The sequence below is a fragment of the Aulonocara sp. 'chitande type north' Nkhata Bay genome, linkage group LG2, assembly GCF_057382095.1.
Source record: "Aulonocara sp. 'chitande type north' Nkhata Bay isolate Kocher_YH1m ecotype deep benthic linkage group LG2, A_spYH_male_GT1.1, whole genome shotgun sequence".
Lineage (NCBI taxonomy): Eukaryota > Metazoa > Chordata > Actinopteri > Cichliformes > Cichlidae > Aulonocara > Aulonocara sp. 'chitande type north' Nkhata Bay.
The window spans coordinates 21,773,524-21,795,422 of record NC_141345.1 but is presented as its reverse complement, the minus strand read 5'-3'; the positions used below and the strand labels follow the sequence as shown (position 1 = coordinate 21,795,422).

The 21,899-nt window shown below is 39.4% G+C and overlaps 2 protein-coding genes across 9 annotated transcripts; both read right to left on the bottom strand.

Moving 5' to 3' along the window:
* Positions 1-9,409: 9,409 nt before the first annotated feature.
* LOC147337751 (platelet-derived growth factor receptor-like protein) lies at positions 9,410-12,114 on the bottom strand. The gene is made up of 7 exons (XM_086310124.1): positions 11,819-12,114; positions 11,461-11,606; positions 11,238-11,380; positions 10,981-11,132; positions 10,560-10,853; positions 10,243-10,382; positions 9,410-9,812 (listed from the first exon to the last, which is right to left on the bottom strand). The coding sequence occupies exons 1-7, from the start codon at positions 11,898-11,900 to the stop codon at positions 9,606-9,608; spliced, it is 1,164 nt and encodes a 387-aa protein (XP_086166250.1). The 5' UTR covers positions 11,901-12,114; the 3' UTR covers positions 9,410-9,605.
* Positions 12,115-12,661: 547 nt separating this feature from the next.
* On the bottom strand, positions 12,662-21,526 carry LOC147337750 (cationic amino acid transporter 2). Of its 8 annotated transcripts, none has more exons than XM_086310108.1 (14): positions 21,450-21,520; positions 20,500-20,567; positions 20,370-20,402; positions 19,648-20,077; positions 19,044-19,199; positions 18,806-18,965; positions 18,532-18,668; positions 15,588-15,810; positions 14,941-15,077; positions 14,199-14,301; positions 13,986-14,119; positions 13,680-13,846; positions 13,496-13,604; positions 12,662-13,406 (listed from the first exon to the last, which is right to left on the bottom strand). In XM_086310108.1, the coding sequence occupies exons 4-14, from the start codon at positions 20,015-20,017 to the stop codon at positions 13,276-13,278; spliced, it is 1,827 nt and encodes a 608-aa protein (XP_086166234.1). In that variant the 5' UTR covers positions 20,018-20,077; positions 20,370-20,402; positions 20,500-20,567; positions 21,450-21,520; the 3' UTR covers positions 12,662-13,275. The 8 variants fall into 8 exon arrangements, with proteins under 8 accessions (XP_086166234.1, XP_086166200.1, XP_086166212.1 ...); XM_086310074.1 differs by having other exon boundaries at positions 20,500-20,602; positions 21,450-21,518; XM_086310086.1 differs by having other exon boundaries at positions 19,648-20,021; positions 20,500-20,602; positions 21,450-21,518.
* Positions 21,527-21,899: the final 373 nt, after the last annotated feature.

Genomic DNA, 21,899 nt, shown 5'->3' with positions numbered 1-21,899 from the left:
AAGTTATTTAACTACTCATTCTATAATGTCATACACGTGCTGTGATTTTTAAGAAAAGAAGCCGTTCTTTATCAAACATGGGATTGCTTTAATCTATTCCACAATAACAATTTTATAGGCTCAAGAAACATTTGGAGCATTGGTGACACAACTATGATTCTACACTTTAGCCTACTTGGTCTTCTTGTCTAATTGATCACAACATTAGATATATTGCCAGTCTATGTGGTTGTTATCCAAGGTGCTCTTGTTTTTGTTAGAAATGAACACATTTTTGGTACCAAAAACTATTATGAACAACTTTTGATGCTTTAACAGTGTGATAAGTTTAACTCAATCCCAAAAGGATTTATTTTTTTCTAACCTGTATCATATTTTAGTTTAATACTCCACGCTTTGTAGCTACCAAGAGCAAGCAACACTTCATGATGAGTTAATTTACTGACATGGATAAAATGAAAATTATGTTATACAGTCTTTTCTGATAATTTTGATACAAAGACAAGATAAGTACACACTGGAGAAAAATAATTACTTAATAATAAGTACATTAAGCTGTAGGAATACGTACTGAAGTACAAAATGTACTACATTTGTATGTTTGTGTCCATTTAAGTAGCCTCAAATAACTGTGAACGAACTGTATCCCTGAGATGAAAATATAAATCAAGGGCCTGGGACATGGTAGATGGGAATTCCAAGCTTGATTCCTCCATTATTATTGTGCACAAATCAAACACTTGCACATCACATGGGACTGAACTAACAAAAGTGCAGCTATTTTTACGCAAGGTCAAATCTTCTGTCAGTGGAACGAGACAGTCTTCTGCACCCCAAAGGTGAGGGGCCATGTACATGACATCAGGTATCCCACAGGGCACGTTGTTATTCTTTGAGGGCCTTATACGGTGAGCATTCCAAACACTCCGGATGTCATTCAATACCTCCTGATGAAGAAACAAGAATTGGGTCAGAGCTGTAATACAAGGCATTTGTAAAATGGTCGAAAATAAGTGTGGTGCATCCTTAAATGAATTGAAAAGCAGCAATGTTTGGATGCAGTTTAATGAAAACCAAAGGAAGAGGGAGTGATTGCAAAAAAAGAAAAGAAAGAACCACACCAGGCAAACCACTGAGTTGTGGGATCTGGGCTTTATACTAATACTAATCTTGGTCCGGATGCGCAAAGCTTTTCAACTTTATGCGCATAATACAGGTGACAAAATCAATATTTTTCAATCCCATGAGGGGATCCAATATCACCTCAGACCTGAATGTACCAATGATAGAGCGCTGATTTGAATTTGAATTTGATTTGATTTGAAGAGTTACTGATGCGTGAAGCCTCTGACTGCTTTTGACAGACTGGCAGTGACAGATCGGTAGCTGCAGCATAACTGCTGCAGAATGAGCGCAGACAAGGATAATGTCCTCCGATCAGAAAAAAACAACATTTAAGTCGTGCTGACTTCTGATCAGTTCAATTGGCAAAGTGTTCCCTGATTTAAAAACTTTGGCTGGGTTGATGCTTCAGCCTCCATTACGCACATACAGAGCGCAGTTGACCTACTTCAACAACGTTAGGAATACATTGCATTTACCGTTCGGTAAAGGTAATGTCGTTTTAACTATGTAAACGATTATTTTGTTACCCTTACTGCTAAAACAGCGTAATTTAATGTAATTAATTACCACCACTGGTTATCATAATATGGGCCATTTACCTGAATGATTGGCATGAAGCAGAACTGTGACAGATGAATCAAATCCCCAAAGAAGAATCCTTCGTCCTTCAGTTCTCATAGAAGCTTGATCCATGACTCGACTCCTTCTTTTCTCATCACTCCCCACCAGCTCTCAATTCTCTGGTTTGCGGTACTTGCGCCTGTGATGTAGCTTCTGTCTCCTGCTCTATCATCCCCGTCACTTCTCCGTAAATAACGCTGGAGGTCTCTGACCAACAGAGATGGGCAGTAACGCGTTAACGCGTTACTTGTAATGCGTTACTGTAATCTGATTACTTTTTTCAAGTAACGAGTAAAGTAAGGGATTACTATTGCAAAATCGGTAATTAGATTACCGTTACTTTCCCGTAGTAACGCTGCGTTACTGCGTTACTAAAACCGTGATTTTTTGCGAGAATGTCTCACGACAGTGACGGAAGCGAGTGCGCCGTTAGTGACAACAGCTGTGTGCAGATCAACAATGGATCACATATCGATTGTGGGAGAGAGTATGAGCGTGCAGCGTTTAAAGCATGGAAGTACTGACCTTACTTTGAGTTTGATTCCATAAAAAGTGACAAAAACATTAGCGTCCATCGTGCATGGGAAGAAAACTTCTTTTTACAGCGAAAAAAACCCTAAACTTCCAAGCAAGCACCGAGTGCGCAACGAGGTAATGGGAAATTCACAGAGAAACTCGCGGATTCTTCAACTGACCGCGGCACACCTGCACCAGGGTAAACCTCCGCCTACCGCAGTCCTGCTTTACAGGTGAAAATAGAGCAACAGGACCGCTGAGTCTTTGACTTTATTTATTTTCTGCTGTGTTTTACTTACATCTATTTGAAAGAGTGAGTGTAAACACAAAAAATATTTTATTTTATGTGCTGGAATGTGTAGACAATAGGTTTAAATGTTAAACTAATTTATTCAAGTCAGAGAATGTTGCATATAATTAAATTTTTGCTTGATGCATAAAGTTAAAAGATTAAAACTGATAAAACAAGTTTAAAAAAAAGAGACTTTTCCATTTGATTACATTTTGTATGATGGATTATGTAGAAAAAGTAGAATTGGGCTGAAAGATCTATCGCTTTATCACCTCTTCAGGTTGTAAATCGTGTTTTTAAAAAGTAACTAAGTAACTAAGTAATTAATTACTTTTGAAAATAAGTAATCAGTAAAGTAACGGGATTACTTTATTGGGGAAGTAATCAGTAATTAGTTACTGATGACTTTTTTCAAGTAACTTGACCAACACTGCTGACCAACACGTTCTCAGTGCCCATGTCAGTTCGTACGAGCCTGGGGATGATGTTTTTAACGAACACCTTTTATTGCTTGTAATGCACAGACACACCAACAGAGGGCAGTAATATCTCTTCAACATACATTGTAAAATTACTATTACAACACTCCCACTTAATTTTACCATGGAAGTTCACTTACTTGACTGCCATTGCGTATTTCTTTCAAAAAACAACATTATGCACCTATATCACGGTGTTACTAGAAAATAAACATTTTCTCTTTTGTTTTGAACTCACACAAAAAATGTACTGTGTCCATCTTAGACAAAACTATTATTCTTCATTACAGTTAAATGCTCACCATCTTAACATAAGCATAGTATAGGCATGTTAAGCATATGATAACCCTTTTAAACTGAACACAGTCCAATCTTCCCTCTGAGATACTCAAACTTTTGTCTAGGCAGCGGTTTGGTTAACATATCAGCCTTCATGTTTTCTGTACAGCAGTACTTCAGCTGGATTTGTCCATTTTGCACACATTCACGAATGTAGTGGTAACGAATGTCTATGTGCTTTGTTCTTGCATGATCGACTGGATTTTTTGCGATTGCAATTGCTCCTTGATTGTCCTCCAGGATCACTGTTGCTGTGGTTTCCATTCCAAGCTCAGTTAGTAGTTGTCTTAACCAAACTCCTTCTTGTGCAGCTTGGCTCAAAGCAATATACTCAGCCTCTGCAGTTGAAAGTGCAACTGTTGCTTGTTTCTTGCTAAGCCAACTGACTGCACCTCCTGCAAGTAGAAAGATGGTTCCAGTTGTAGAACGTCGATCGTCCTGATCTGGTTGGGTAGCAGCAGCATCTGAATACCCAACCAAGGTTCCTGTTTCTGTTCTTTGATATTTGAGCCCCAGGTTTAGAGTTCCTTTCAAATATCTCAGGATTCTTTTCACAGCTGTCAGGTGTGTAGTGTTTGGATTTGCATTGAACCTTGACACCACACTCACTGCTTGTGCAATATCTGGTCGTGTGGCCATGGCAGCATACAATAAACTTCCAACCATTGACTGATACATGCTTGGGTTTACAGGTTGACTGACATTATCACTCTTTCTTAATTTGACATTTGTGTCAGCTGGAGTTGCTACTGGATTGGCACTGTCCATTCCATACTTTTGTAGTATGTTTTCAATATACTGCCTCTGATGAAGCATAACATGGTTTTTGTCCTTGTCTTGGACCACTGAGATGCCCAGAATGTAGGATAGCTCACCCATGTCCTTCATTTTGTAGTGTTTCTTCAGAGTGTCCTTTAAGGTCTTCATGCTCTCTGCTGATTCTGTAATCAAAATCAGATCATCAACATACACAGCCAATATTTCCAACTCCTGACCTGTTCTAACAAACACACACTGATCTGAAGTACTCTGTGTAAAACCAATACTTTTCATGAACTCTGTAAAAGCTTTGCTCCAGCAACGTGGAGACTGCTTCAGTCCATATATTGACTTGTTTAGTTTGCACACTAGATGTTCCTGCCCAGGTTTGATGTAACCCTCTGGCTGCTCCATGTAGATTTCCTCTTCCAGGTGTCCATTCAAGAATCCAGTCACAACATCCATTTGATGCACATTTAGATTGTTTTGCACAGCAAATGACAACAATGTACGAATTGAACCAAATCGTACAACTGGAGAGAATGTTTCATCATAGTCTGCACCATAAATCTGTGAATAGCCTTTGGCAACAAGTCTGCACTTGTATCTTTCCACTTGTCCATCACTGTGATGCTTAACTTTAAAGACCCATTTTGATCCAACTGCTTTGCGATCCTTTGGTAGATCCACTAAATCCCATGTGCCATTTTCTAGCAGTGACTCATATTCCAAATCAGCTGCTTCTTTCCACTCCTTTGCATTTGGACTTGACATAGCCTCTTCTAGTGTATTTGGTTCTGTGACACAACAGATGTTTGCATAATGATCAACTGTAGCTGCATCAGCAAACTCCTCAAATCCATATCTCTTTGGAGGTCTTCTGATCCGCTGATCTCCTTTTGCAGCCTCACTGGTGACAGTCTCCTCAATACTTGTTTGTCTTTCACCCGTGTGTAGTGTCACCTCATTCCCCAAACCGAGATCTTTTTCACTTTGTTTGCATTTAAACTCTGTTTCATTGAAGACCACATCTCGTCGAATCAGTGTTTTTCCTTTTTCCTCATCCCACAGTCGTAGCCTTTTGCATTGGTTGCATATCCCAGGAAACGAACTTTCACTGCCTTTTTGTCCAGCTTCTTTCTCTCTGTGTCTGGAACATGAGCATGAGCAACACAACCAAATACTTTCATATGGCTAATGTCTGTTTTTTTTTCATACCATCTCTGATAGGGTGTTTCGTTCTTTAAAGCAGATGTTGGGAGCCTATTCTGTATGTAAGCTGCAGTAGCAACAGCTTCTGCCCAGAATGTGTTTGGCAACTTTGCATGTGATAGCATGCTTCTAGCTGATTCCACTAGAGTTCTGTTTTTTCTTTCTGCAACACCATTTTGCTGTGGTGTGTGTGGTACAGTCATTTCATGGTGGATGCCTTGAGCTTTCAAATATTCTTGAAACTCTTTAGATGTGTATTCCCCACCATTGTCAGTTCTGAGTCTTATTACTCCCTGTCCACATTCATTTGAGAAGATTCTTTCAAACTCTTTGAACTTGCTCAGGACTTCCGTTTTTTCTCTTATGAAATACACTTTACAACATCTGGAGTAGTCATCAATGAAAGTCACAAAGTACTTTTTTCCTCCAAGTGACTCAGTTTGAAAAGGACCACAAACGTCACTATGCACTAATTGCAACTTGCGTTTTGTTCGTATTTCTCCCACTGATTTGTAAGGTTTTCTTGATAATTTGCCCTCAACACAAGCTTCACAAAAAATGTCCTCCTCTTCATTTGTAAAGCTAACTCCTTTTACCAAGTTTTTGACTTTTTTCAGATTTGTAGTGTGACCTAGACGCTGATGCCACATACTTGCTGGAACTGAAGCAGTTGACGCTCCATGACAGGTTGTGCAGTTACCCTCAATATCCAGCTGATACAATCCGTCAGATCTTTGTGTTCCCATTCCATGGAGAGCTCCATTCTTTCCTCTTATGTAGCAATGAGTCCTTTTGAACTTCACTGTGTTTCCCTTCTTGGCAGCAGCTCCCACTGAGAAAAGGTTCATTGATAATTTGGGAACATACAGCACATCATACATTGTGACATCTTTTCCATTACTAACTCTGAATGACATTTTCATTGTTATGTTGCCCAGACCTAAAGCCTCAACTACTCTGCCATCACCGAGTTTGACTGTTTGTGGTTCTGAAAACTCTTGGTAGTTTTGTAGAGCTTCTTTATTCCATGTCATGTGTTTTGACGCTCCTGAATCAATTAACCATTCTTCTTGTTGTGCATCACTTTTACATGACTCATTTACAACAAAAGCTCCCTCATATGAGTCCTCTTTGTCCTTATACACCATGCTTTTAGCCTTGTGGGCCTTGTATTTCTTTTTACTGCTTGGACAATCACGCTTGATATGTCCTTCCTTCCCACATTTGTAACATCTCCATGAGTCGGAGCTGTTTGCTCCCACTGTTTTTGATCCACTCTGTTCATTTCTATGCATCTGAGATGACATCGCTGATACACTACTGGACACAGTGGTGTTGTCAGTAAGCACTCGCTTTTGTTCCTCATTTATCAAGGCTTGTTGAACGAACTGTAGTGTCAGACTGTCCATCTTTGTCTCCAAAGCAGTAACAACAGTTGCATAGCTGGGTGGCAAACTACCTAGAAGGGTGACAATTTGATCTTCCTCTTCAATTACAGAACCTATTGCCCCTAGCTGATCAGTAAGTTCCTTCATCCTCTTTAAATGATCATTGAGATGTTCTCCTTCCTTCATTTCACACCGGAAGTACTTCTTCTTCAGAAATAGCTTGTTAGCAACAGTATCTCTTTCAAACTGTGCTTTTAGCATCTCCCATGCTTCTTTGGGGGGTCTTACAGTTTGTTATCAAGTACAATTGGGGTGTACTTACATTCAGTACCAGCACTGAAAATGCCTTTTCTTTCTTCCGTTCAAATTCAGCTCGCGCTTGGGCATTAGCATCCGCAGCTAACTGCTCCGTCTCCTGTACCATACCCCACAGTCCTTTTGCCTTCAACAGGTGCTCCAGTTGAAATTTCCACGTTGCCCAATTCTCCGGTCCGCTCAGCTTGTCAATAAACAGTCTATCTTCCATTGTGAATCCCACAATTCTGTTTATGACTCCCAAAAGAAAACGTGTTAGCAGCTTCCCTTGGCGACCTCTGGGCCCATAACCTGATGTTTTTAACGAACACCTTTTATTGCTTGTAATGCACAGACACACCAACAGAGGGCAGTAATATCTCTTCAACATACATTGTAAAATTACTATTACAACAGGGGAAACCCCCACGACTCTCCACTGCTTCCACAAAGTAACCTCCGATAACCTTTGGGTCACTGTTAGTGTGTGCGGCCCGCAGCCAAATGATGTTGCGTGAGAAATGCATCCATTAATACATATCCCATATGGCTTTAGTTTGTCATAAGAGTCTATGTGCCACACAAAGTTAGGCCCCTGAGCAAAATATTGCCTCCTTCTGAGACGTCTGGTCTGGCGAACCTGGGAACCTACTGGGTCCAGTAAAGAGATGAGGATCCTGACGTCTTCTTTCCTGATCGCAATGCCGCGTTGTTTGCACTTTGTAAACATCCACCGATAACCGTGATCCTTCCCAGGCCCTTGCAGTTGGTTCACAATAAAATCTATCCCGGCGTCCAGGTCGTACTTACGTCTGTAAAGCGACTTGGCTCTCAATATCCGGTTTAAATGTCTCTCCGTAATGATGGTTCCTTGCATTGCCAGGCTTTTCAAAATGCATTTGTAGCTCATTCCCAGCCTGAAATAAAACTCAATCAGACTGTCTCTGTCCATGGTGTATTTAGCCTACTCTTATGCTTATGTCTCTACGCAGCTGTCCAGGAATTCTATCAATAAGATGTGCGCACGTTATCTATTTCGTGGCCACAAATGCGTAATTCGTTGCCACGTTATACCCAATTCGTGCCCACAAATGAGCATTTCGTGCGCACCTTATACCTATTTCGTGCCCTCGAAATAGTATTTCGTGGCCACAAATAAGTATTTCGTGGGCACGTTATACCTATTTCGTGCCCTCGAAGTAGTATTTTGTGGCCACAATTTATTTATTTTTTGGACTATGTCATCAGAGGGGCTCCGTAGATTCAAGTCTAACCAGAAACTAACCTCTCATGTGGTATCGCTAAAACACTGGAGTGTTGACTTTTCTGTGGGACTCTGTACAATAATAAAACGGTTATCTACAACTTTATTGTACACACATGAATAATACTTTGGGGTTAATGGGGAACAAAATGGGTAGAAAAGGAAGTCATAGTGAGGGCCAGTTTCCACTTTTTATCTCTGAAGTGCTTGTTAATTTATCACAACATCCATCCATCTTCTTCTACTTGTGTAATTCAACAAGGAGAGCTGGACGCCAATCCAAGCTAGTGAGAAGTGAGGTGCACAGGGTGACAGCACATCACAATACACCCGTTTATAAGGGAAACCTAGATAGTACTGGGTTGTTGCTGCACAGCCACGACGTGAATCCTCTGTTCTGCCACATCTCAAAGGTGCTCTGTTTGATTGTGACTGCAGAGGCCGTTTGAGTACAGTGAACTCATTGACAAGCTTCATGATAAGGTCAATGGTCATAGAGGGAAAGAGGAATAGATATGGTCAGCAACATTACTCAGGTAGACTATGCTCAGTTGCTACTAGAAAACATCCCACATACCATTAAATCACTGCCAGCTTGAACTGTTAATTCAAGGCGGGATGGATCCATGCTTTAAACAGCATAAACAGCATGCTGTTTATGCCACCAGAAATCAAAATTTATCAGGGCAGTTAACCTTCTCCTAACCTTCTATTGAGCAGTTTAGCCTCAGTTTCCTGTTGACATTAGCCACACCCGGCGTGGTCTTCTGCTGCTGTAGTCCATCCGCTTCGAGTTCTGAAGTGTTGTACCTTCAGATATGCTCATCTGCATACTTTGGGTTTAACACGCGAATATTTGAATTACTGTTGCCTCCCCAGCTTAAAGCAGTCTGACCATTCCCCTATATCACCAATAAGACATTTTTTCCTCCAGAGAAATTTGAGATATTTTATCTTTTTCTAGGGATGGCCGTGCAGGAAAATCCCAGTAGATCAGCAGTTTCTGAAGTACTCAGACCACATTCGAAGTCACTTAAATCACCTTTTCCCCCCTCTTATCCTGCGTTTACCTTTGGGAGGATCTTTCACAATGACACGACTGTCAGGCTTGTGAGTGTATGGAAATAAAAGTTTAATATACAAGCATTTACCTAAACAAACACATTTCTCTTCTTGAGCAATACAGTTTGGAGAGCATAATGTTTTGTTGTGATCATATAGTCTTTAAAAAGAAGAAAAAACATTTAATGCTCAGACAGGGTCAAATCCCAGCTGTGATCTCTCGCCACGACTTTCTGTCTGTAATGTCATCCAACTTATGGTTTCTTAGGTTTGGCTTTAGGGACCACTTTAATGGTTGTGGATGCTGATTTGGCTCCTTGCATGTTCTGAGCAGTGCAGGTGTACGTTCCTTGGTCCACGTCTCTAACTTCATCCACGAGGAGCACAGACTGAGACTGCTGCTGAGCAGTTCCTCCACTGACCGGAATAACACTCTCCTGTGTGTATGGAGGTCTCCCAATCTGGACCAAGCATAGGAACACACACACACACACACACACACACACACACACACACACACACACACACACACACACACAGCACAGGAGTAAACATTACAATGAGTTATCATGTTGCAGTTTATTTCCTCATGGCTCACCAATAAAGACATATCTATTATATTCCTGTTTAAAGGGGATAAGGTTCAGGCAGTCCATAGGTTGAATACTTTTTGACTAATAATAAACTCGCTAAAAAGGCAACGCAAGCTAAACCGACTGAAAATATTTGCCAACTGCAGGACTTTTTTTGAGTAGTATTTCAGTTCACAACCTAGAATTCATGTTCATACTATTTCAGAAAGAAAGCTTATTAGAATTAATACAAAAGCCATACAGAACTAAGCTAAGTTTGTATTAAAGCATACAAGCCCTGTTTCCACGAGTGTCTGACCTCTTGTCCTGGGTAATCCCAGGTGAACTCTATGGCCACGTCTCGTTCTCCCATCGCAGAGCAGGTGACACGTAGATTCTCCCCCACAGTCACTGTGCTCGGTGACGCTTGGATCACTGGAGCGGGAGGAGCCCTAGGATCTGAGAGCAAATGTGATGTATTAGTAAGTAAAATGTTGTGTCGTCACCAGTAATCCTGTAATTAAGGGTAATTTTCATCCTTAATTTTCAAAAGTTTTCATTGATTTACAATAAAAAAAACCCCATAAATTCTAAAATTCTGAAAAAATTTCTAAAATTTTGAAAACGTGAACTCACAGTTAACATAGATGAGCATGTACTTCATAGAGCTCTGCCGCAGGTTTCCCAGACTGGCAACACAGTACAAAGCTCCGGCATGATATGGCCGAGGTCGATGGATTGTGAAGCCCTTCTTGACATCAAAGGAGATCTCCCTCCTGTCCACGTCCAGCTCCACAGGTGGGTACTCACGGTGCAGAGTTACTTTAGCCTCAGGTGACGTCACCTGGCAGGGTAGGACTGTAGGCCAGTTGCTCCTCAGCTGAATCACCTTGTAATAGTCAGACGATGGAACAAATAGTTCTTGTGGATCTGGTCCGTACAGAGAGGCGATATGGCAGATTTATGATAAGATTATTAGAATGTAAAAAAGATTCCTGTCAAGTCTGCAGTTCAGAGAAATGCAAGCCTAAGCATCAATAAAATGTATTAATCACACCTGGAAAAAAGACGAAGACTTTAACAGCTTTGCTGTATTCCTTCCTGCAGTCAGTGTCTTCACAGTACATTGGGTAGCATGTGTACTCCCCCGTGTCTGCACCAGTGGTGTTGACCAACGTCAGAACCCCATATCGCTCATACTGGACAATTCTGCACAGCCAGAGCAAAAAGGAGCGAAAGAACACATTTACTTCCTTACTTACTCAAGCTTATACTGCACTTTATGAGTAAAGATCTGTAGACATGAAAAGTTACCTGAGCCTCCCATCATTATCCTCCTCCAGGTATGGGGGGACGCTCCACTGCACAGGTTTGCCCCTGCACCTCAGCTCCAGAGTATCTCCTGTTTGCACATTTATGGTCTCACCCACCTTCTTAAACTTCCCTTTGTTTAACACCTTTATTAGTCAGACACAGACATGTACTTTAGTCGTGAACTTTGCAAAATCAAAAAGTTAATTTATAACAAACGTAATACCTGCGTGAGGAGGGTCTGCTCTGCACGTGCAGCTTTGACCTTCGTTTTGACTGTTATCGTTCTGGGCCCTTTGTTTGTTGATTTCTCATGCTTTGGTTTCCTTGGCTTTGGTGTCCTTCCCGGAACAGCCTTCTGCTCTTGGGCATCTTTTTGGCAATATTATACACAGTACGCAGAGCACATGTTTCAGAATATTTTACAAACAAAGACAAGGCTGCTACAAGTGAGAAAAAAAGTATCATTTTTGCTTCTAGAATAAGCCACATTGTGCAAAAGACAGAAAGAAAATTGCCCTCCTCACCAAATCTATGAATATCACGTTCACCGAATTGGATGACAAGGGACTAATGTCACTTACCCAACTCGAAGATTAAGGCACAAGTAAGGAGAGCAATGAGTACCAGCCTCCACTTTGACCCAGACATGTTCGCCAAAGGCATGGCTGATGAGCTGATTGTTAGTTCATGGAGTTCAACCCAGAGAAATATACAACAGAAATGAAAAGGAGAGAAGAAGAAAGAGAAGGAAGGAGGAGGGCAAAGCTTGCAAAGTGAGCAGTCTGCTGTTTATTAGAGTCACGCAAATTCCTTTTCCTCGGAGTGGCATTAGTACCCTAAATTCCATCAGTGTGGCTCAATGGAGGCTTTCAAGCCTGTCCGAACCAATGAGGGTCCAGAGAATGAGGCCCCTCCAATCTGGAATGGCACAGCCTGTTTATTTAGCTGCCGGACTGTAAGTGTACTAGCAGCATGAGTCTGAGCCTCAGAAACACTGCCTGGAAAAGGAGCATTTGGTGTTTAATACACTTTATGTCCTTCATTACTGTTTTTTATGGGTAAATAAAAGTTTTGTCTCAGTTAGCTCTAGAATAATATGTTGTTGTTTTTTAAATATGCCTGAAAGATTTGCACCTAAAATATTCACACATTACTTAAAGTACATTTTTGAGATGTCGGATGCAGTGGAAACAATGTAAACCTTTCCTTGTGAGTGGCCAGCTAAGCTGTGATTTTGAACATGACCGCTATAAGCTTCTTTTCAAAGGTCCTTTTGTTCTCAGTCGACTCTAAATAGTGAGCCATATCTGCTTCTTTGTGCACGTCTGCAGTGGGAATGAACTTATAGTAGTCCTTTATTTTTACCTCTTTATCGACACAGACTGCAACAAGGTAACTCCATATTTAAGTGTTTTACAAAAGCGAATCATTTCATTTTTAATTCAAGTGTACAGTGGCAGTCGTTTAGTTAACAATCACATGCAGTTTCCATATTTACAAATGGAAGATGAAATCCCATAAAAGGTTTTCTGTATCAGCTCTGTAAAATATAAGGTCTTCAGTCAAATTCTGCACATTTAAAAAAAAATATTAAAATAAAATTAAAATAATGTAAAACTGAAATAAAAATAATTTACATTTTGCACTTGATAAGAAAAGTGTAAACCTGTTATTTCAGAATTATAAAAGCAAATAATCTACAGAATATTTTTTCTTTGGAACAGGCTCACTAATACGACAAGATATACAGATAAATATCCTTAACAACAATGTGAAAATCAGTGATAAGTGAAGATCTTCTCGGTCCAAATATATCTTAGGGAGTGTTTCATTTTGGACCATTTAGATAACAAACAGACTGCGTTAGGATGTAATAAACCGTCAAGTTAACAAGTTATCAGGCCATTTGCTTCGGTGCTGTCGTAGATTGAAGACTGCTGAAAGGCAGCAGCACCGGTGCATCTCAAGCAGTGGTTATAAGTTAAAGCAAGTCGCTCACTGTAACATCTCAGTTTATCTGTCTTCACCCCGATTGAGCTCAGAATTTCTCTTCTTTCATACTATCCTTGTCTGTTTTGCCGCTGACTGTTTCGATCTCTGCGTGGTCGGTCATGAGTCGCTTCCTCTGGACGCTGTTACGCATTCCATAGATAAAATAGATAAGTAACCCTGCAGAAGAGAAGAAAAGAGAAGAGTGAGGGTCACCCAGCTAGATAGCATCCCTTTAATCCTCTCAAACAAAAATATACCCATCATACCTATTAGCATCCAGACAGCATATCGGATCCATGTTTGACCGCCTAACTGCACCATCAGGTAGACATTGATTAAAGTACTCAGTAAGGGCAGAAGAGGGATTAAAGGTACCTGAAGAAGGAGAAAATGCAGAGATGTGAGATTCCTAGTTGGTGATTACAAGAAATTACTTGAACCACTTCTTACCATGAACGATGCCTTCGTGGGATTCTCTGGGTGTCTCCAGATGAGGAACAAGTTGACCAGCAGGAGCACTCCAAAGATACAGACAAGCACGATGCTCCATGCTTGAGTGTTGGCAAGAGCTTCCATGCCTTGGCTCAGAGTAATGCACAGTGCAAGAATGCACAGAACTGCAGTGGGAAAGTAAAAGATGAGAAAGAAAGATTAGAGGCGAGAAAGCCCGTCATGAACCTGTTGCTGGTCAAGAAAAGAACTTCAGTGCTACAGAAGCATCAGTAAAGATGCCTCAGTGATGTTTTCCTTACTTACTAGAAAATATGGTCAAGAGCGTGACTGTTCGTGCTGTGGAAGAGTTGGGTGCTTTTGGAGGTTTGAAGAAGCTAAACTTTTTCTTTGATTCTGTGATCTTAAGTTCTGTGTCTTCAGATGGACCCACCTGGTACCTACAACGACCACAAAAAATCAGTCGATTTGCACAGCAGAGTGAATACATAGCTGCAGGGTGTTAACAGATAAATGTACCTCAGTATCAGGATGCATACTGCCACGAGTGTGTAAGCAAACAGAGTACCAATGGACATCAGTTCCACCAAGGCATTCAGATCAAACAGTAGAGCCATGATGGCTAAAGCCAGGGAGAAAAATGGAATTAAATGTTATTTCTAGCCCATAAACCTCGACCTCTGTGGATCATGCAGAACAGCATTAGCATAAGTACAAAATATTATACACATGACACCTACGGGAGTTGCTCTGCTCAGCTATAGAAACCTACATCATGAAGCTCCTGGCACACAGTTTTTGTGCTGATGTTAATACCAGAAGAGGTTGGAGTCATCAGTGTTGGTTACTTTTTCTATGGTGGTATCCTATTACAGTACTACAGCATACCACTTAAGTCCAGTAAGCTCTTTAGAGAAATGTTCACACGCGATTGTACAGGCAGACTGCATGGCTGGATTCCAAATGCATATTGCAATGACAATAAAAAGAGCTGAATTCATAGATTAAGAGAGAGAGTTAGAGAGACTTTATTTATCCCCAAGGGGCAATTAAGATAGATACCCTGCCAACCGTACATACAATATGCAAACACACAAGGTGTGGCACAGTACCTCTGTGTAAGCATCTGTAAGCATCATTAAAATAAGAGTTATTACTGGACACATTCAAAAGTATTTTATTACATGTACTATTTTTTGTTTTAGGTTTATTACTTCTATTATATTTACAGTACTTTTATTTATAAAGTGTATACCTGTACCTGCCACAATGCCAGATGATATAGTAGCTATTGCTGGACTGCCTCTGGAGGTGACTTTGGACAAAGGTTTGAAAAGCAGCCCGTCTCTCGCCATGGCAAAAAGTACTCGAGGCATCGGGAACATGGAACCTAGCAGACTGGAAAGACAAACAACAAAATGAATGCAGTGTCCGATTAATTTGTAATCTAAATTAGTCATTTCACAAATCAGTGTCAAAAGGTCACTCTAACTAAACCAACTGATTTGACATATGGCTTCTTTTTAACAGCTTAATCTGCTATGATGACTGAAGTCAGAAGAATGTACTGGCAATTTCATAATTTATCCACCTCGCAAACATCAGAGGCAGTGGAAGAATCATTCACAGCCTCTGGAACCTGACACGTCCTCCATACCTTGTCTGTTAATTATTACTCAGCTGAGTTATTTTACGTTAACGTTACATTTTTAATGAACTTTTTGAGTTAGCTACTGTTTAGTAGCTACTTTTCTAGATTTATTTTTCAACATTTTGGACTTTTGAACATCCATTATAATTTTTCTATTTTTTTCCAAATAACATACATTTATTTTTGCACCTTTTTCTTTCTGACTTTGAGCTTTAAACATCACTTGATCCATGCATGCACTACCCATACTGTCATACCTAGTTGACAGGGCACACAGTGAACCCACAGCCACGGCATATTTGGCAGGACCCCATCCAATGTAGTCAAAGGCTATTGGCAGTGGGCTCGTTTCACTTAGCAGGTAGTATGGCATCATAAGGGTGAGAGCAGCAGACACAGCAAAGTAGGCCAGGAAACATATAAGCAATGAGACCACAATGCTAATAGGGACAGATTTCTTCGGGTTCTTCACCTCCTCTCCTAAAAGAAAGGAAACCAAGAAGTCAGTGACCCCCTTACAAGATATATCTCCTGCAGGAGTTTCATGCATTGTTACACAAAAATCATAAAAACTAGTGGAGAGAATCATCTGCAAATTATGTCCTCAACGTTAAACTTTGTCAGTCTGTTTTAGCCAATAAGAAGTTATCCCACTTCAGTTATTTATTTATTTTTGCTACAAAATGGAATTGTCAAGCATACCAACACAGTTACTGAAACCTGCCATAAATGTTGCGTTAAGACGGAGACAATCTGCTATCTCACTGCAATTATATGAGGTCAGTTTGGAAATTACATGTAATCTGTGTCTGATAACACAGACAGAATTTCAAATCTAACTATTAATCTGCACTTCCTGTTCTATAGGAATGCAACCAGCTGCAGCCAGCTGAGTCCAGTTCCCCCGAGTTTTTCTCATTGACATCTGACTGATGGCAACATGCTGGCAATCTGCCTGCATTTATAAATCAAATGCAAGTTATTTGTAAATTTGTAGAGCTCTCTGAGTGATTACAGTCGGTCCAAGTCCAACCGTGATTATTTACAGGAAGATTGTTCGTTGTTCATATTATTCCCAGAGTGTTGTCCCTGCATCGATACAATATTGCCACACAAAATATTGCGATACAATAGCGTACTGTATCGATTTTTCTAACCCTTTCCCAGCACCACTAAAAAAATAACCCCATAAAAATGTAAAGAATCTATGGTGAAAATTAAAAAGTTTATAAAATTTAAAATAAAAAAGTGGAGGAAGTTTATTTTATTTTTAGTGTGCTTTTTTAATGAGTGTAGAGGAAATACTCATCGTTATAATTGTAATTTACTCCTCTCTGGAAATAAAGCACTATTTCATCCATTATCCACGATTGCAATATTTTTTCCATCCATTCATTCTCTTCCAATTATCTTTGTCCTTTATGTTATGTTATGTTATGTTATGTTATGTTATGTTATGTTATGTTGTGTTGTGTTGTGTTGTGTCGTGTTATGTCATGTTATGTTATGTTATGTTATGTTATGTTATGTTATGTTATGTTATGTTATGTTATGTTGTGTTGTGTTGTGTTGTGTTATGTCGTGTTATGTCATGTTATGTTATGTTATGTTATGTTGTTATGTTATGTTATGTTATGTTATGTTGTGTTGTGTTGTGTTGTGTTGTGTTGTGTTGTGTTGTGTTATGTTGTTATGTTATGTTGTTATGTTATGTTATGTTGTGTTGTCTTGTGTTATGTTATGTTATGTTATGTTATGTTATGTTATGTTGTGTTGTGTTGTGTTGTGTTATGTTGTTATGTTGTTATGTTGTTATGTTATGTTGTGTTATGTTGTTATGTTATGTTATGTTATGTTATGTTATGTTATGTTATGTTATGTTATGTTATGTTGTGTTATGTTATGTTATGTTATGTTATGTTATGTTGTGTTATGTCGTGTTATGTCATGTTGTGTTGTGTTGTGTTGTGTTATATCGTGTTATGTCATGTTATGTTATGTTATGTTATGTTATGTTGTTATGTTATGTTATGTTATGTTATGTTATGTTATGTTATGTTATGTTATGTTATGTTATGTTATGTTATGTTGTGTTGTGTTGTGTTGTGTTATGTTGTTATGTTATGTTGTTATGTTATGTTATGTTATGTTATGTTATGTTGTGTTGTCTTGTGTTATGTTATGTTGTTATGTTATGTTATGTTATGTTATGTTATGTTATGTTATGTTATGTTATGTTGTGTTGTGTTGTGTTGTGTTATGTTGTTATGTTATGTTGTTATGTTATGTTATGTTATGTTATGTTATGTTATGTTATGTTATGTTGTGTTGTGTTGTGTTGTGTTATGTTGTTATGTTATGTTGTTATGTTATGTTATGTTATGTTATGTTATGTTGTGTTGTCTTGTGTTATGTTATGTTGTTATGTTATGTTATGTTATGTTATGTTATGTTATGTTATGTTATGTTGTGTTGTGTTGTGTTATGTTGTTATGTTGTTATGTTATGTTGTGTTATGTTGTTATGTTATGTTGTGTTATGTTATGTTATGTTATGTTATGTTATGTTATGTTATGTTATGTTGTGTTGTGTTGTGTTGTGTTATGTTGTTATGTTATGTTGTGTTATGTTATGTTATGTTATGTTGTGTTATGTTATGTTATGTTATGTTATGTTATGTTATGTTGTGTTGTGTTGTGTTGTGTTGTGTTATGTTGTTATGTTATGTTGTTATGTTATGTTATGTTGTGTTGTCTTGTGTTATGTTATGTTGTTATGTTATGTTATGTTATGTTATGTTATGTTATGTTATGTTATGTTATGTTATGTTATGTTGTGTTGTGTTGTGTTATGTTGTTATGTTGTTATGTTATGTTGTGTTATGTTGTTATGTTATGTTGTGTTATGTTGTTTTGTTATGTTGTGTTATGTTATGTTGTGTTGTGTTGTGTTATGTTGTTATGTTATGTTGTGTTGTGTTGTGTTGTGTTGTGTTGTGTTGTGTTGTTATGTTGTGTTGTGTTGTGTTGTGTTATTTATGTTATGTTATGTTGGATACATAGTGTACTGGTAAAAGATCCCCAGTTTGATCCTGGGAGGAGATAAAAAATCCCTTTTGGGGTTGTGTCAGTCAAAAAAATTTAATTAGGAAGCAGCTGAAAGAAGCTTGAACTAAGCTAAACTGACAAATTGTCTTCTTACCTGTTGTAGCAATGCAGTCAAATCCAACAAAAGCATAGAAGCATGTTGCAGCTCCAGCCACGGTTCCACCAAAGCCATAGGGGAAAAATCCGCCCACTCCAAACTCGCTTGTTGCATTAGCAATGTCAGTTCCGTTTCTGCAGCGGGTAGAGAGCAATACTTTGTGGTTATTTCCAGTTAGCTCATCCAGGAGAACAATAATGCTGTAATTATATAGGTCATGATTTACTTGAGTGTTTTTTTTGTTTGTTTGTTTGTTTTTGCATTTATTTACATGGCAGTGGCGTTTAACACATCTTCCTTGCTGATTTTCCAGTTGGAGATGTCTCCCTTGATGAATCCAGAAATGATCACAAACAGCAGCACCAGGATGTTGATCGCTGTGAAGATCTTGTTGATCATCGTTGACTCTTTGACTCCAAAAGACAGGAGACCTTCGTGGAAAAGGTGGTTAATTCAGCGATCTCATCCTCATTTGTGGTCACCATTTAACACCAGTTTTACTATTTTACCTGACAAGAGCACGATCAGAGCTGCAGCAAAGACATCTGGGTAAGGAGCTAAGCCAGGCAGGCCCATGGCAGCATTTTCTGCAAAGTATTTTGATATGACTCCCCCAATGAGTTCATCAAATGTTCCGCTCCATGCCAGTGCAACAGTCGATGTCCCTGAGCAGATAGTGAAAAGATAGTTAATGTAATAAATGAATTAATCAGCCATAATTTACCTGCAGCCATAAACAAAAGAAAAAGAAACTTCCTACCCTCTTTATAACTCAGGGTTTTGAATCACAGTCCTGGTTTATGGGGTTATTATTGGGATTGTTGCAAAGCAGTGATCCCGGTATGTGCTATTGTTAAAATTAATGTAGCAAGAGATGTGACACAGTGAGGTAGAAAAAAAGCAGTCAAGAATTCGCTGCTCCACTGGTTGAAAGGTCACAGTGTTAAATAGTCTCTTAATGGTGGTTGATCATTTATGATCAGAGTGTGGTAAAAAGATTATGTTAGGTTTATGCACTGTTTGCATATACAGGTAGGAGGAGAGATCACTAAATCATCAATAAAGGAAGAAAATATCATTGAATAATAGATGTTACAATTTGCATATATTCACCTATGACGTAGGAGAGCAGCAGATTCCAGCCAGAGATAAAAGCAAGGAGCTCTCCCACCGTCACATAGCTGTAAAGGTATGCTGAGCCTGTTTTAGGAACCCGGGCACCAAACTCTGCGTAGCATAGCCCAGCAAATATAGAGGCCAGGGCAGCGATGAAGAAGGAGATGATGATGCTGGGTCCCGCGGTGTCTCTGGCCACCTCTCCAGAGAGGACATAGACACCAGCCCCCAGGGTGCTGCCCACACCGAGGGCCACCAAGTCCAGAGTGGTCAGGCATCGATTGAAGGTGGACTCTTCCCCGTCGGGCTCGAGGGGCTTCCTCCGGGATAGGCTCACCAGAAAGGACTTCACTACGCTGCACGACATACTTCTGTGGGTTTGGATCAGGATGGAAGATGAGTGAACGAGAGAGATTTAAGGAGTGACCTAGTGGGACAAAAGGTGAGGAGTGTTTCTCAGTGAGTGAATAATTGTCAGGTCAGCCTCCGGAAGAAGATTCTTTCTTCTGAGAAACATGATTTTCAAAGTCTATTAGTGTTTTTATTTGTGTAGAAAGAGAATAGAATGCTACTGTAATTAAACTGAGGAACTGAAGAGCACATGCAAGCTGTTAAGACTTAAGAAAATCTGTTTTATTAAAGCTTAATCATTATCACATGACAGCTAACATGCTCTCCTAACACTTGACAGAAGTGAGACTAAGAACACATTCACTTACCTCTTTGGTATGATCTTGTACCTCGTAGATGTGCTAAGAAGTAGGAATAGGATGTGTCATTCGGCTCAGTTACAGTACCCTTTTATAAATGTATCTCGTTATCATTCTCCTGATATGATAGTGCTGATACCTGAGATTTCCAGAATGCCACCCCCAGCACAGAAATCCACGCCCCGGCTTCAGGATTGCACTTTAAGCCTTCATTCACAGCACAATTACTTCTTTGAATATTTCTGAAGAGTCCAAAAGCTTTATGTGTTAGATGTGTTCTCACAGCAGCAGTGCCTTTCAGGGCTGCCTTTAATCAACTACTGTTCAAATCAAATTAAATCAAATCAAAGTTAAGGCACAGTGAGAAAACAAAGATGACATAGCTTTTTCCTATATTTACTTTAATATAAGATCAAAAATTACATGCACCTATTCTTATTTTTGAGGGTTTCCTACAGATTTCTATATTTAATTTCTATAACAATAACTGTGTCTTCTCAGAGGGCCCTTACATTGTTGTGTCGCTTAAAAACAAGCCTGCGGTCTTATTACTACAGCTATGTTGTGGAGTTTGTCCGCTTGCACTGAAGCAGCTGTATCTCCATCTCAACATGAAGGTGTGAGCCTGCCGCTCTAATGGCCCGGTGAGTTCATGACATGGGGGAGGACAAAGCAGCTTTTATGACTGCACACTTTGAGAGGCAGCATTTACCTTCTCATCTCCAATCAGGGGATTTGAGCTCTCCTAATCCCTTGTGGCATCTACCTCAGCAGGCAGGAGCTGAGTGGGGAGGAAGCCTGTGCGGTCAAAGTACTTTTGACTAAACTTAAGCATTCATATCTGCGGATCTCACTTGCTGAGATAGCATATCGAGGGTAATGCTTAACTAAAAAATCATGGTTTGTTTAGCCAGATATCCCATTAATCATTGCAGTTAAGCAGTTAATGTTTATAATGTTGTTTTTCGGCTGCCTACTGTGCATTTAAAGAAGCACAGTCATTAAAATGCACAGATTCTTATTAAAGAAAAGGTCAGGGATTTGAAACTGACGTCATATTTTTATGCAGCAGACACACAAGTTCATTACCTTGCATTCAGTCCCACGAGGAGTTACTGGTGACTTCAAAAGTAGAGTGGAACGAAAATATCCGTGATGCTGACTTGGATGAAAGAAGCATGACTTTTACAGCGATATATACAAGACCGGCCTGCATGACCCTCCCACTCAGTGGAATTATTTACAAAGTAGCCTTTCTTACTCCCGACCAGTGTGGATCATAATGTGTTCATTATTGCAATGAAGGCACAGGGTGAGAACTGTGAATAGAAAATCCTGTTCAGAATGTGAAAAATGCTTTTGTACCCATTCGTTTGTTGTTGCGCTTCAGATTTACAATTTGCTGTATAAAGTGCACGTATTTGATCAGAAATAACTATTACTGATGTTTGGAAATGTGTCGAAAAAAATATAATTATGTTTTACCAGATGCCTCTATAACTTTGCTTATTTTCTGCCATCTAATAGTGGTATAGATGT